Raw genomic sequence first — 15,333 nt, 5'->3', positions numbered from 1 at the left:
GGCTGTCATTTGTTCAAAGGAAGGCCTCCTGTGAAAGTATGCACAGCTCATTATTCTCCGTTAGTATCTTCTGGGCTGTAAAACATGCAAAACCCCCTGCACAGTGACTAGACAACTAATGAGCCAACACTGCTGCTTGTTTCTTTAACTGATGGGAAGTTTTCCAGTACAATGGTTTTTTTTCTGTCTGCAGTCATTGATTTGAAAGAATTGAAAGCTTCTGTGGAAATACAGTGATTTCAGTGAAACTTCTGAGGGAACTGGAGAGATTCTGACAGACACTTATTGAGCTTCCTGTCAGYTTTGCCTAGCTTGTTGCTTCCCCCACAGTGCCATATTTCCTTGGCTTCTCAATGCTTGGCCTTCTAAGAAGTTGGGCTGCTTTTGCTTCYCAGCTCCTGAGGCACTGGGGAGCTTGGGGACATACTCAGTTCTGGAAACACCAACATGTTCCAACTGTGGGAACATCGTAGTGTTTCTGAAACTAAACATTATGAAATTTCACTTGCAAATGAARTGATAAGGTCTTGGCTTTCATGCTAGTTAAGAATGACCATTTTCCCCAAACTTTTTGTTGCATGTATGAGAGTTTCCTCTTCAGCTCTCTTCTATCTTAGGAGCTTAGGGGCTCTGTTACAGCTGTAACATCCATGAGTGGCAGGCAAGTACTTATATTGGTGCTTAATGCTGATATTTTTTCCTTTTATCTAACAAAGATATGTAAGTGACAGATATTTAAGTGTCTATCTTACAGAGTAGGATTCATGGCACCTAACTGAATTCAATTAACTGGGATGCCTAAATGAGGAATGTAATTGTCCTGGATTGCCTACACAATCAAAATAGATGCAGGCATCTCCAAAGACTGACTTAGATCATGGGTGGACTCAGTTTCTAGAGTTACTTACCGCTCTTCACTGATAACAGAAGACTGAAGTGAGTAGACCTGTAACTTAGTCATTGCAGGTAAATGCCAAAAATTAGATAGCATGAATTTGTACTGAAGTTTGCACTGGAACAAGGAGCTGACTGAAAGTGTTTCATGGTACTGACATTTGCTCTAACAATAACTATTTCCCTTTCATAATACCTCTATTACAGGTAGTCATCTTCTGTATTTCTGTCATATTGACTTACTGTCATTTTTTACCTTGATTTTTGTAGTGAGAATTATATTTTCTTAAGGGMAACAGTAACAATCTGGCCATAATTACTAGAGGACTGTGTGGCTATTGGTAACTGGCATAAAGTCAACTTCTTTTCATCCTTTCTCTCTCATGTTCTGGATACTGTTAGAGCCTGGTAATTTGCTAGCGAGGGAGTTTACCAGATTTAGAAATTTTCAGCTGCAGTGAAATAACTTGAATTTTTCTTCCCATCCTCCTATGCAACAAAAGCAGGGCACAGAATAGAATCCTAAATTTCTTGTACATGTTTAACTTCAGTTTCCCATCCAAGTAAAGATATTCCACTGACACAAATGTTCCTTTATGACAATCACTTTGGAGAGTTTTGGGTTTCTTTTTTGCAGTGCTATGCATAGCCTTTATCCTCAAACAGAACTGTCTACAGGACTTGTTGACAGACTGTTGAACTGCAGGGAGGTGAAAGAGGCACCAAATATTGTGACCCTCCATGTGACTTCCTTCCCCTATGCGCTGCAGACACAACATACTCATATCAGCCCTTACAATGAGATCCACTGGCCTTCTTCATACAGCAATGTAAGATTTGAGGTGCTTTTATGAGATTTTCATAAGTTATGTTACGTTTACATGTTTGGCAAGACTTTGGAGGACCCATGATTTTTGTGAACAAGAATGAAATTTGTGTGGCATCTTTTTCTTGCTTAGTTTGTGGCAGACACTTTTTCTCTTTGCTTATCCTTTCATTTCTTGCTGTTTTCTTCATTCCCTTTGTAACTTTTATGAACTGTAGTAGCTCAGCTAAAAACCTTTGAGCTACATGAATGGAAACCATCTGAAAATCTCACTCTACAGCATTACAATATTAGTGTATGTACATAYATGTTTTTTCTTCATATATATACATATGTGTGCATATTTCTACCTATATCTGGGGAGCAAGAAGGAAAGAGAAAGAAACATGAAAAAATCCAGTCAAACTTCTTTCTCTCACAAAAATTAATTCCGTTTCTTTCTTTCTGTTCTAATATATGTCTGAATGTAAACCTACATTTATTAGAGAAAGGGATTGCAAATATATAAAATATCAGTGATTATCAATTATAAAGTAATAGAAGAGAGACTTTTCTTTAAATAGTTGTTGCTTCATCTGTTCCAGGGTGTAGATTTATACCATGAAAACAAGAAATATTTTGGACTGTCAGAATTCATTGAGTCCACCCTGTCTGGACACAGTATTCCGCTGCTTCGATATGACAGCTCTTTTGAAGCAATGGTTATAGCTTTGGGAAAAAGGTACAGTACGGATTTTGTTTTAATAAGGAAATTATTCATTTAGTGACTTGAGTTATTGGACTGCAAGCTGAAAACCTGTTTTTTTTTTCTTGCTGACCTGTGAACAAAATATGTATTCAAGGGTATCTCACAAACTCTTTATTTTCTCTGTCATTTTTTTTTGTATGTATTTGGTCAGTAATCTAATCAGTCTCAGCTGTCTATTACTTCAACACTGCTTAGTCCAATGTGATGTTGCTTGGAACAAGTAGCTACTTCTAGATTATAATCATTTTAGATTACATCATCATGTAATCTCAAATGCATTGTTACTCTTGTCCAATATTATCGCTTGCTGACCTTGGCTGATTTTGATGTATATAATTTGTGTATGCTGTAGTTGAACCACAAAGAGAAAGTCAGATTTCACTATAATTTGTGCACATTAATCAGTAGTAAAAACTGTATAGTATCATCAGAGCTTAAAAATACATCATCAGTTAATTTTTCTTGCTCCCTGTGGAGGGAGTCAGAAAATCTGAAGTCACTGGAAGAGAATAGTGACACATTATGTGCATGCTTGCAACTGTGGATGAACTTTTGGGAGTCTTTAAGAATGAGACAGAACAAACAGAACCTTGTTTGTATTGCTAACTGGGAAACTGAACACATCCACACTTAGCTGCTGGGGCACTCTGATCCCGCATATCAGGTTCTTTTTTAAGCAAGTGATAGCTCCTATTTGTACTGTGCACCTGGATTTAATTTCTGTGAAAAYAGGACAAGAAGCTATTGCATATCCATCTCTCTCCCTTCTATGGATTGAGGATTCAGATATRGTATATACCTGGAYTTGGGAACTTGGAACTCTCCTGAGATGCTGCCTATRTTTTTGTTACCCTTRGAAACAAGAATGAATTGGTTTAATGTTTCAGTAAGAAAACATGAAAGAAAAAACTCAGAATAACATATCATGAAGAGTATTGTACCCATCAACAAGTTTGTTCATTTTTAAYAGAGGTATTACTGAGTGCATTAGCAAATTCTGATTGCTTAGTAACTTGACATGATGTAACTCCACTGGCCTTTTTGCTTATTAAATCTTTATTGAGAAATGGAGAGATATGATCAGTTCTGATTGTGAAATGATACATTGCAAAGACTATCTGACTGCAGTTCAGTGAGATGCTGTTCTGTTGAATAGTAGATATGATTTTTAACAGGATAAAATCTTGTGTTTACTAGATTTTGTAAAACATTAGCTTTCTCACTTAGGCACTTTAATACTTCACTATTTAATTCACCATTTATTTCAGGTTTCCTAGGTTACACAGTGCAGTGATAAGGACTTTTGTCCTCATACAACACTATTCTGCAGCTATGATGGCAGTGTGTGGTCTTTCTCAGATGAAGAATTACACCTCAGTTGAAACTCTGGAAATCACCCAAAACCTAATAAATTCATCAAGACAATGTCCTAGTGGTCATGGCCTCATGGTAGTGTTGAGAATTCCATGTACTCCGCTGGCTGCAGTGGCATATGAACGTCTATATAATGTAAGGGAAAGACTCGCCCTTGAGGATAACTTTGAAATAATCTTGGGAAATCCTAATTCTGGAATCACAATAGGGAAGCACTTTGTGGAGCAACTAAAGGTAACTTATAGAATGACATATGCTGGGAAGCACACACTTCATTAGATGGGAAGGTGGGAGACTTTACTGGTGAAARGTATGAATGTAAGCTAAAGTGCAAGCAGTACCAGTAAAAATTAAAACCTATTATAAGGAGCATGACTCTTATCTTTCAGGGTCATCTTCTGTGATTCCTGTTACAGTCCTACCTCTGGTTATGTTCTAGTTGCTCAGTTTAGTATTAAGTAATATGGGTAAAGCTTCATTCACTTCTGACAGCAACCATCCCAAACAGCTGAACTGCTTTTATATTTACGGACCACACACAACAGGGAAAAAAATCCAACTGAAAAATGTCACAGTTTTGTCACAGAATCATCCTAGTCATAGCACAACAAAAGATTTTTATCAGTGACCAGTTGAGAGTTATGTTGTCACCAGCAGATGGCATGAACGGACCAAAGCAGTATGCTAGTTAGTGTCTTAGAAAAAAACAGTATTCCCATCTCAATATTTGATGTTGTCTGGACCATGTGTTGATTCATAGATTCATGAGTTCACTACTTTAGGTCCATGGTCTAGGCTCATGTATATAACACTGCCTGTCACTTGATCACCAAAATAAAAATGTATTTACATTCTAAGATGGTGTATAATACMATATATGTACTGTGTAATATACAACACATTCTGCATTATGTCTAATTGGATATGCATTAGAAAAATTTCTTTGAGATCCAGGATCTCATTCTGCTATAGACTAGGAGTGATTTACCCTGAAAAATCAGCATTAGTTTAGAATCACATCCTGGTTATCTTCTCCAAAAGGCACAACACAGTATTAAATGAACGAATTTCAGAGGCTGAATCATTTAACTGTTGYTTCTACTGCTCATTCCTTATTTGTAGATCAATGCCACAGCATAATATACTAATTTTGGTGTGAGTAAAGCAGTACATCCTGATGCTAAACGTCAAAATACAGATCTAGTTATCAAACATCTCTTGAAAATATCAGAAAAATTGATAGCTTTAGGGAGGTGGGGGACTGCAGGAGGCTTCAGAGGATAGCAAGTGAGGACAGTGGTATGTGTGTGTGTTTGACACTTCCAGCTTCCCCCAATTCTTCCAAGGTGCAAAAGTCTCACTCCTAGCTTATTTCCTTTCTTAGACTCASAGATCCATACTTCTAACTGGCGAAGAAGCAATCCTCTATGCTCTTCTGTCCCCAGAAGCTCTTACTCATCCTTTTTGTCTCCTTGTGTGCTGAGGAGAGAAAGAAAATGCCAGGACAGAGCCAGGGAGGGGAAATAAAGGAGAGATTGCAAGAGATGTGCGCTCTGTCTATTGTGTCCCCAGGAAAAGGAGTGAATGCATCTCATTGTTGCAGTATCTACCCTTGTACATTCTCGCCTCTGTGCTATACATCTGGGAAGCAGAGAGGCTTTTCAGGCCAGGACATACTGTCCCAATCTCCTCAGCCTTGCAGCAGGCAAGATGTCTACCTAATAATGTGCTGAGAAGTGCAGTCTTAGAGACTGGCTGTGCTGTGTAGCTTCCCTTGGTAGAACATCCATGCACTGWACAAACAGATCCGTATAAAGGACGGTAAAGTATTCTTTCTGTGTTTTTCTTTGTGTCTTATGTATATGTCCAACACTATCTCTTACCTTAATCAGATCTGGCAGAAAATTGAAGATGTAGATTGGAGGCCACAGACATATTTGGAATTGGAAGGTCTGCCTTGTATATTGATATTCAGTGGTATGGATCCACAAGGGGAGTCTTTGCCACGGTAAGAAAGTCCTGACAGTACTGTATTTTCTCTCTGATTCTCTAATTATCCATTGCTTACCAGATGGCTAATTATTAACTGTGTCATTGTTCATGGGAGCCCCAAACTGAGATTTCAGTAGCGAAATCATTTCATTTTTGGCAGTTTTTGTATTATGGATTCAAAAAATGTGGCAGCTGGAAATGGCGGTTGGTGTGTCTGGGGCAGTGAAAATTAATGAGGGATAGAATTGAGACTTCTACTACAAGTTTCAAACCTTTTGAGGTTTGTGAGATTATTTCTGTTTTCCAAGTGGGTAAGGTAGATTGCTGGTGTAAGCATGTAGAATTCCTCTCAAGTTCAGTTTGGCCCTTGCTATAGGCAGAATAGAACTGGGTCAAAAAATGTTATGAGATATGTCTCAGTTAAGGGGAGAGAGTAAGAGTGCTGAAAAAAGGTATCTAGAGCTAACACCTTGGAGTATCTGAGACATTTGCAAGATGCTGGCATATGCAGGACCTGTGGGGAGATCCATTCCTTCTGGAGTGGCACCTGGAAGCCAGGCCCAATACCCTAGAGCCACTAAGATGGCACTAGGTGCTTTTGTGTATTCAACTGATTCCTATTTTGTGTGCCAGGCTTAGAACACACATGACTATTCTGCTTCTTATGCTGATACTAATTTGCAGTGCACTATACTAATTTGCAGTGCATTAGATTAAGCTATTTAAATAGATTAAGAATAACAAAATTATATATGCTGCAGTGATAAACTTATCAAGCACACAAGGTATACTCTGTTCTATTTCATCCATAGTAGATCATGACAAAATTCCTCTTTGGCTGCTTGTGTAAAAGAAATAAAGGAGTAGATTACAGTGAATTTTCATACTACCCCTCTGTTTCTCTCCAGATCATTGAGATACTGTGACCTCCGTTTAATAAATTCATCCTCTTTAGTAAGGACAACCTTGGAACAAGAGCTTGGTTTGGCAKCATACTTTGTGAGCTCAGAAATTCATACAGAGAAAGCAGTTGTGAATGATGTKGTAGAGAGTGACCCAGAGAAACTAAGCAGCACTGATAATGAAGATGAAGAAATAGCGACAGAAGGTATTATTAGTAGAAACAATAAAAGAAGCTGTAAAATGATTGAGCTGTATTAGAGAAAGCAGGATTGCATGGGCATCTAGTCAATGAGGCTTTCTGGAGTTAGTCTTAGTGATTCAACTCTGCTCCTCTGTTTCCCTTCATCTCACTGAATCTCTGTTTCCTCACCCTTCCCTGCTCCCTGCCCAGGGACCATTGCTGCTGCTGCCTTTTAATCTGTGGCAGTCCTGGTGCTGTTCTCTCTGCTTTCTTGTCTCCCTGCTATAGTGCTTTTTTTTTTTTCCTTCTTTTTTCCCTGTATGTTCTAGCAGCTACCATGGGGAGCTCAAGTGAATACACTCAGGAAAGCTCCCTGTTAAGAGTTCTGTGCTGGGCTGCTGGGCTGCACTCCCCCTCAGCAGGGAGGTATGCGCTTTACTGTTAGGGAAGCAGTGACCCAATCCCCTTCCCACAACAGAGGCAACTCCACCTAAACTATCCCTGACAAATGCTGCCAAGCATATGCCTACATACACTGATGAAGACTCTTCCTAGGGGAACTGTATATAATCAAGCTGAATAATCTCCAGTTTTGTAAAATAGTATGGCTGGATAACAGATTGGAGTATAGTAGCTTTTGAGTTCTACTTGAAAATGTCCATGAATTCAAATGGAAAGTGTGAAGTTGTTGAGTATACTATTCTGTAAGTGCAAAGGAGAACATATAAAAGAACATATAAAAGTGAAAATATGCTACAATGACTTACCCAGGAACAGAATTTTTGCTTTGAATGACATATCAAGCATCATTAGATTCTTAACATTATTCCTTTACTGACTATTGTGCCTTGCGACTGTGGAAAACAAAGGAATTTTTAACCCTCTAAGTTAGTTAAATCTCACACTATGTGCTATCATTTATTTGTATATAGTATGAGGAGGAGGATAACTGATTACTGTTCATCAATTAAGTTCTTACATAATAATAAGGATAGCATATTAGGGTAAGGAAATAATCAACTATTTACTTTAATAAAATATGTACCTTTGATATAAGAATGAAATACCTAAGGTCATACTCAGACTGTCAACAATAGTTAACTACTTTTGGTGTGATGACTACCTCTCTCCAATTAGTGCAAAGTAAGCCAAGATTGTATATGATAAGAGTCTAGTTAGGCATCTAAGTTATGAGGCTACTCTTCTAGTCCATAAAGTATGGTAAGCTCCTCCAGGTTCCARTTCAGAACACTAAGAAAGACCCATGGTCTAAGATGTCTGCTGGAGGCGCTTACATCTCTGTTTGTTATAGTAAAACTCTACAGAAGTAAGAAATTTAACTTAGAAGCCTAAGCTAGGAACCTCAAGTGAATATCCTTGGTGGCTGTCTAAGTATGGCCTGTCATCACCAAAATCTGGCCACAAAGCTGTAATGTATGGAGTAGGAGGTAATTTCTTAACATACTGACAAAATAGGGCTTGTTGTCAGTCGATTTCCCTGACAGTGGATTAGTGTGGAAAGTAAGGCATGGGTAGGAAAGAGAGAACGCGGCTGGGACGTGGCTAGTAATTGGCAGCTTTTGGCGACAGCATCTACTTTGTAAGGCTATCGCAGCTCAGCATAACTAGATCAGTCTATAGGCTGATCCAATATTGCATGATACAAACAAATACTCTCCACACTGAGAGCAGTGTCTGAATACGATCAGAACCCAAACTCTTACCTGCTTTTCCTCACCCTTTGATTTTGACAATGTAGCTGTAACTTAGAGGCTTATTTAAAATGCATTTTCTTTTTGTTTTCCCCTTTCACCATTCATGAAACAGGCTCTACTTCAGAAAAGAGAAGTCCAATGAAAAGAGAAAGATCTCRTTCTCATGACTCTGCATCTTCATCTCTCTCTTCAAAAGCTTCCAGTAAGACCTTAAGATCATTTATATTGTTATATTTAGAACATAAAAGAGCCTTTTTAATCAAATTGCTAAATGAAGAATAAAAGGCATAAATTAATTAAGCTTTTGTCAATGCCTACTTTAATGGGTTACTATAAGATGCCTTCAAAAATGATCATTTAAGAATCAGGCTCCTGAAATACATGAAATAACATCTGTTCTAGTTTTAAAAAATACTCATAAGGTGGGTTTGTTCTAGCACAGGCAATCCTTTAATACGTGACACTGAATTATGACTCCTCAGTTAGTACTGTCATGCTTGAGTGTGTTCACTGAAGCTGTAACAATTTACCAAGAAGAAAACATACTTCACATTTTTTAAAAAAATCTTTTGAAATTCTGTAGGAGAAAACAGCTCATTCTGGATGTCATCTCTAAGCATATGGAGGAAAAGAAGGTGATCAGGAGTAGTCATCGTGGATTCACCAAGGGGAAATCATGCTTAAACAGTCTAATAACCTTCTGTGATGGCATGACTGGCTGGGTAGATGAGGGGAGAGCAGTGGATGTCGTATACTTTGACTTCAGCAAGGCTTTCAACACTGTCTCCCATAGAGACATCCTCCTAGATAAGTTCAGGAAGCATGGGTTAGATGAGTGGACAGTGAGATGGATTGAGAACTGGCTGAAAGGCAGAGCTCAGAGGGTTGTGATCAGTGGTACAGAATCTAGAATGCCTATGGCTAGTGGCGTCCCCCMGGGCTCAGTACTGGGTCCCATCCTGTTCAACTTCTTCATTAATGACGTGGACGAAGGGACAGAGTGCMTCCTCAGCAAGTTTGCTGATGATACCAAACTGGGAGGAGTGGCTGATACACCTGAGGGCTGTGCTGCCATTCAGAGAGACCTGGACAGGCTGGAAAGTTGGGCGGAGAGGAACCTCGTGAGGTTCAATAAGGGCAAGTGCAGAGTCCTGCACGTAGGGAGAAATAACCCTAGGCACCAGGACAAGCTGGGGACTGACCTGCTGGAAAGCAGCTCTGCAGAAAAGGACCTGGGAGTGCTSGTGGATGACAGGTTGACYATGAGCCAGCAATGTGCCCTTGTGGCCAGAAAGGCCAGTGGTCTCCTGGGATACATTAGGAAGAGCGTTGCCAGCAGGTCAGGGGAGTGATCCTGCTGCTCTACTCTGCCCTGGGGAGGCCTCATATTGAGTACTGTGTCCAATTCTGGGCTCCCCAGTATGAGAGAGACATGGAGCTACTGCAGAGAGTCCAGCACAGGGTTACTAAGATGATTAGAGGACTGGAGCACCTGCCCCATGAGGAACGTCTGCGAGAGCTGGGCCTSTTTAGCCTGGGGAAGAGAAGACTGAGGGGGGATCTKMTCAATGTGTACAAGTATCTGAAGGGAGGGTATCAAGAGGATGGGGCTGAACTCTTTTCAGTTGTCCCATGCAAAAGGACAAGAGGCAATGGGCACAAACTGAAACATGTGAAGTTCTGTCTGAACATCAGGAAAAACTTCCCTGTGAGAGTGACGGAGCACTGGCACAGGTTGCCCAGAGAGGTTGTGAAGTCTCCTTCTCTGGAGATATTCAAAAGCTGCCTGGATGCAACCTTGTCTACCATGCTGTAGGTGACCCTGCTTGAGCAGGGAGGTTGGACTAGATGATCTCCAGAGGTCCCTTCCAACTTTACCCATTCTGTGATTCTGTGAAAAAGTGTGCTTGCTCTTTTTTATATTTTTATCTTTTCATTGTTTCTCTGGAATGTTTGCTCACTAAGTTTGTGCCGTTCAAAAGGTCCTTTAGAGGCAGATTGTATTTAGTCTTTGCTTACTTTTTAATCGGTGAACTGATGTAGAAAGTATGAGGCAATGTTTAGAACTAGAGCTTTTCTGTCTGATAAATTTCTATATATGCTTTTTATGCAGATGAAGAGGAGAATTCAATAAAAGTGGGAAATATAGATATATGTAGGGTATAGATATGAGTCACAGTCTCATGCAGCTTTTCAAATCATGTTGTCATGTTTCAGTAACTATAAGGTAAATACTTTCTGATCTAATTGTAATTTTTAACATAAAGACATGGGTGGGTATTTGGCCCATGATTTCTTTTCCTACAAGCACAATGGTAATTACAAAAGGAAAAAACGTTAGAACTTTTAAGTGTTTGGTTCATTCTTTCTACTTTACCACTAGACTGGAGTCTCCATGGAGTGTGTAATTCCCATTTCATCTGTAAAAATTTGGATGTTCCTTGAACCACCTCTGAAATAAAATGAAGTCCATTATCTGAGGATATACCTTCAGGAATCCCAAATCGAGGAATTATCTCTTTTAGTAAAATTTTAATYACTTCTTTTGCACGACTGGTGGAGCATGGGAAGGCTTCTGGCCAACCAGAAAATGTATCTACCAAAACAAGTAAATATTTAAACCGACCACATTTAGGCAATTCAGAGAAATCTATCTGCCAGTGTTCCCCTGGGGTTAATCCTCTTCTTAGTTCTCCCATAGGTGGTTTCTTCTGAATTTTGGGGTTGTTTGCACAACAGGTAGGGCATCTCCTTACAATAAGGTCAGCATTTGATAGCATCTTTGATCCCACAGCATATCTTTTTACGCTGCTTATCATAGCATCTGCTCCCATGTGAGTTTCTTCATGCAGTCTCTTGAGGAGCACTTCCATCATTTTGGCTGTAGTTAAAACTTGTCCGTTTGGGGTGACCCACCAYCCTTCAGYRTTTTTTGTACATTTTAGCCTTTCTGCCAATTGATTTTCTTTGTCTGAATATTCAGGAGGTCTCATTTGTATTTTTCTACTGAGTAATAAAGCCCCAATCACCTGTCCTGCTAGTGCTGCCTTTTTGGCTGCCGTATCTGCTCTCCTGTTCCCTTGTGCCACTTCGTTATTTCCCTTCTGGTGGGCTTTGCAATGCATTATAGCTACTTCTTTGGGTTCCATTATTGCTTGTAACAATCTTTATATCTCTTGTCTATACTTTATATTACTTCCTTGAGAATTTAAGAGCCCTCGTTCTTTCCAAATTGCTCCATGAGCAAAAAAAGTCCCCAAAAATTTAACAGGCTCACAGTCGCCTCTAAACATATTTGCTCTGAATCCGCTCCAWTCAAAATGTCATCCACATACTGTAAAAGAGTGACATTTTTGTTACCTTCCTGCCAYTGGGCTAGTTCTTTGGCCAAGATCTCACCAAACACGGTAGGGCTGTCCTTGAATCCTTGAGGAAGAACCGTCCAGCATAACTGCTCCTTSCTCCTCGTAGTGGGACTTTCCCATTCAAAGGCGAAAATTGTCTGGCTTTGTTCTTCTATAGGAATACAGAAAAAAGCATCTTTTAAATATAGCACTGTAAAACAATTGTTAGTCTCAGGCATCGAGGCTAAAAGAGTATATGGGTTTGGCACAGTTGGATGGATATCTTTTGTTATTTGGTTCACTACCCTTAGGTCCTGGACCAGTCGATATTCTTGGGAGCACGGTGTCCTTACCAGCAGGACTGGTGCACTGAATTCAGACTGACACTCTCTAAGCAAGCCATATTGCAAGAAGGCATTAATTAGGGGTTCCAATCCTCTACGTGCTTCTAGCTTGATAGGGTACTGATGCACYCTAACTGGCTTYGCTCCTGGTTGTAGCTCTATTTTGACCGGAGTTGCGTTTTTTGCTTTACCTGGCTTTGTTGAGGCCCAAACTAAGGGAATCACCGCATCCAATACACTTGAAGGGATGCTTGCACTGTTATTATCTGGAGCTGATCCCATCAAAAGGCAGATTTGTGCTCTCCGTGCCGATTCTGGAGGGCTGTGGAGCTGMACRGARCTCTCAGAAAAGGTCACCTGCGCATTCAGTTTGCATAGTAAATCCCGTCCTAATAAAGGGAGGGGACACTCTGGCATATAGAGAAATTCACGAGTCAGTTTAGTACCTCCAATCGTACACTCCATTGGTTGCAAATAGGGCCTCAAAGCTTTCCTTCCCATAGCCCCAACAAAGGTGGTAGTAGTCTACTTAAGGGTCCTTTACAACTAGTTATCACTGAATGAGTGGCTCCACTATCTAATAAAAATCTATAGTTTCATTCCCCAGCTTTACTGVAACCAGGGGATCAGCTGAGGAAATTCTAATTTTCTCCCCCGGTCCCCTTCATTCCATATCTGACTCCTCTAACATAATTAGGTCGGTGTTTGCTGGGCTCTGTAGCTTTGTTATCCTTCTTCGATTTGGACATTCATCTTTCCAGTGCCCTTCCTGTCTACAAATTGCACATTGATTTGGACCCAAAGCRRGTCTAGGGAGGCCTCCTCCYGGCCTCCCTCCCCTTYCRCCKCTTCCTCCTCTGTTACCTCTTCTGCTTCCCCTGCCCCTGCCTTGGAATTCATTCCTCTGGACAGCTGCCAGGAKAGMAGCCTGYAGTTTCATTYGATTTTGTGTTTCTCTTGTTCTCTTTTCATCTCGATTATTCTATACCTTATACGCTATTTCTATCAGCTGTGAAATAGACATTCCCCCAGCTCCATCTACCTTCTGTAGCTTCTTTCTAATATCCTGAGCTGACTGGCCAATGAATACCATATTAAATAGTCTTTGATTCGCTTCCTCATTTGGATCCAGGTCTGTCCGTTTTCTGGCTGTTTTGCATAATCTTTCATAAAAGGCCGAGGGATTTTCTTCAGGCCCTWGCTTTACTTCATACAATTTTGATACATTCTTTGGTTTCGGAACCCCGTACCGAACCCCATATAAAATTAGCTGTTGATACTGCCTCAATAGCTCCCTACCCCCGCTCCTATTTGGATCCCACTCTGGATCCTTTCTGGTGGGTAAATAGACCTCAGGATCTGTCCCTTCTCTCACCCTCTTCTTTTGCCTTATCAATTATCAGCCTCTTTTCTTCTCCTATCAGGAAAGTATTCAACAGTGCCTGCACATCTCCCCAGTTAGGATTATGAGTTATCATAATAGTCTCCAAAAGTTGATGCAGCTTCTCAGGATTTTCCCTATATGATCCAATAGACTGCTTCCAGTTTAGTAAATCCGAGGTTGTAAAAGGAACATGTGCAAATACTGGCAGCCCTTCTGGTCCTACTGCTCGTCTCAAAGGAGCCTGTATAACAAGTTGTTTCCATCTCCTAGTTCAGCCAGAAACAGGGGAACAGAAACGAGGGGGGGAGGGGGGCGATGCTTCAACTGAGGTGGAATCATTTCCACAAGAGGGGGGCACTGTCAGTGATTGTACATCCTCCTGCTCCTCTCCATTCAAAATTTTTCTGTTAGCACAATACCCGCTCTTTTCCTTCTTTCCTACTGCAACCATTACAGATTCCTCTTTACTTATAAGTTCACATTCCCTTTGAATTTCTGGTTCCTTATATAGTGACACAAAAGCCTCCATATAGGGTATTTCATCCCACTTCCCCTTCCGGCAACAAAACAGCAGTAACTGTAATATAGTGTTATAGTTCAAGGTCCCATTTTTTGGCCATTGCTCATCACATTCCAACTTAAACATTGGCCACCATTTATTACGACATCTTTTCATTCTTTTTTGTCATCTGATCTCCTCCAAAAATATTCCAGTGTTTCAAAATACAACCCAAAGGGCTACAGGGAGGAATCATGGATTGGCTTGATCCCATGTCAATTACCTAGAAATACCAACCTTATTACCTAGAAATACGTTTTTTCCCGTACCTTTGTGTGCACTCAGCTCTGACCCCTCTGGTCAATTTAAGGCAACCCTTGCCAAGCATCTACGTGCGACTTTATTCCTTTATGCGCACTCAGCTCTGACCCCTCTGGTCAWTTTAAGGCAACCTTTGCCGAGCGTCTACGTGCGACATAATTCAACATAATCTTCCACGGAAGTAAGTAAATTTTATACTCACCAATCCAAAGATTCACCCCCTTTTTGCCCTGGCACAAATATCTCTGGCCGGAGTTGCACCTTTGAGTCTCTTGTCGTCCCGACTTCGGAGGGAGGTCGGAGGACTCCCCGATCAACAGGTCAGTGTGCGCTGAAGCTYGATCCGATCCAGTCCGCTGTTGGGAACGGCAAGATGATCTGGGCAAGGCCTTCTGGCAAGTCCCATCTGGGTCRCCAAACTGTTGTCCCAAAAYCTGGGTTCTGTTACCCGGTGTACAAGCAACCAATAGACACACGGCGTCGAAATATTTGTTTATTTCATTTCTGCGCAGAGATGGGTGCTAGGTGGTAAATCCACAAAGCTAGCACACCTTCTCCCCCTCTCATTCTTGACTTATACACACTTTTCAGGGAGTATTTTATACAAATCTTTCTATTGGTTACAATTTCATTTCCTCAGGTAATCGCTCTGCGCTTGTGCTTTCATGTTCTTGTTAATTAGCATAGGAAGCGAAGAAGAGGCGGTAACATCATTATCATGTCATTTCCATCTCATTATTCATTTAGGGGTGTGAAATTTAATATGTTAATAAGCCTTAATGAACCTAAGGTCACTTCTGGGTTATTC

At 40.5% G+C, this 15,333-nt stretch overlaps 1 protein-coding gene across 5 annotated transcripts in view; it reads left to right on the top strand.

Annotated features, from left to right (window-relative positions):
• The window catches only part of GREB1 (growth regulating estrogen receptor binding 1), a 105,222-nt gene that overhangs the window by 67,075 nt on the left and 22,814 nt on the right, over positions 1–15,333 (top strand). For 4 of the 5 annotated variants that reach the window (XM_085299982.1, XM_085299985.1, XM_085299981.1 and 1 more), the window contains exons 16-21: positions 1,532–1,724; positions 2,305–2,441; positions 3,737–4,076; positions 5,735–5,850; positions 6,743–6,942; positions 8,746–8,835. In XM_085299982.1, coding sequence (XP_085156108.1) covers positions 1,532–1,724; positions 2,305–2,441; positions 3,737–4,076; positions 5,735–5,850; positions 6,743–6,942; positions 8,746–8,835 — 1,076 coding nt within the window. The remainder of the gene's footprint in view (positions 1–1,531; positions 1,725–2,304; positions 2,442–3,736; positions 4,077–5,734; positions 5,851–6,742; positions 6,943–8,745; positions 8,836–15,333) is intronic. The other variant, XM_085299984.1, reaches the window with a different exon arrangement.

This window comes from Rhea americana, unplaced genomic scaffold (genome assembly GCF_003343005.1).
Source record: "Rhea americana isolate MKP2758 unplaced genomic scaffold, rheAme1 scaffold_159, whole genome shotgun sequence".
In the NCBI taxonomy this organism is placed as follows: Eukaryota; Metazoa; Chordata; class Aves; order Rheiformes; family Rheidae; genus Rhea; species Rhea americana.
This window is presented reverse-complemented; position numbering and strand designations above follow the sequence as displayed.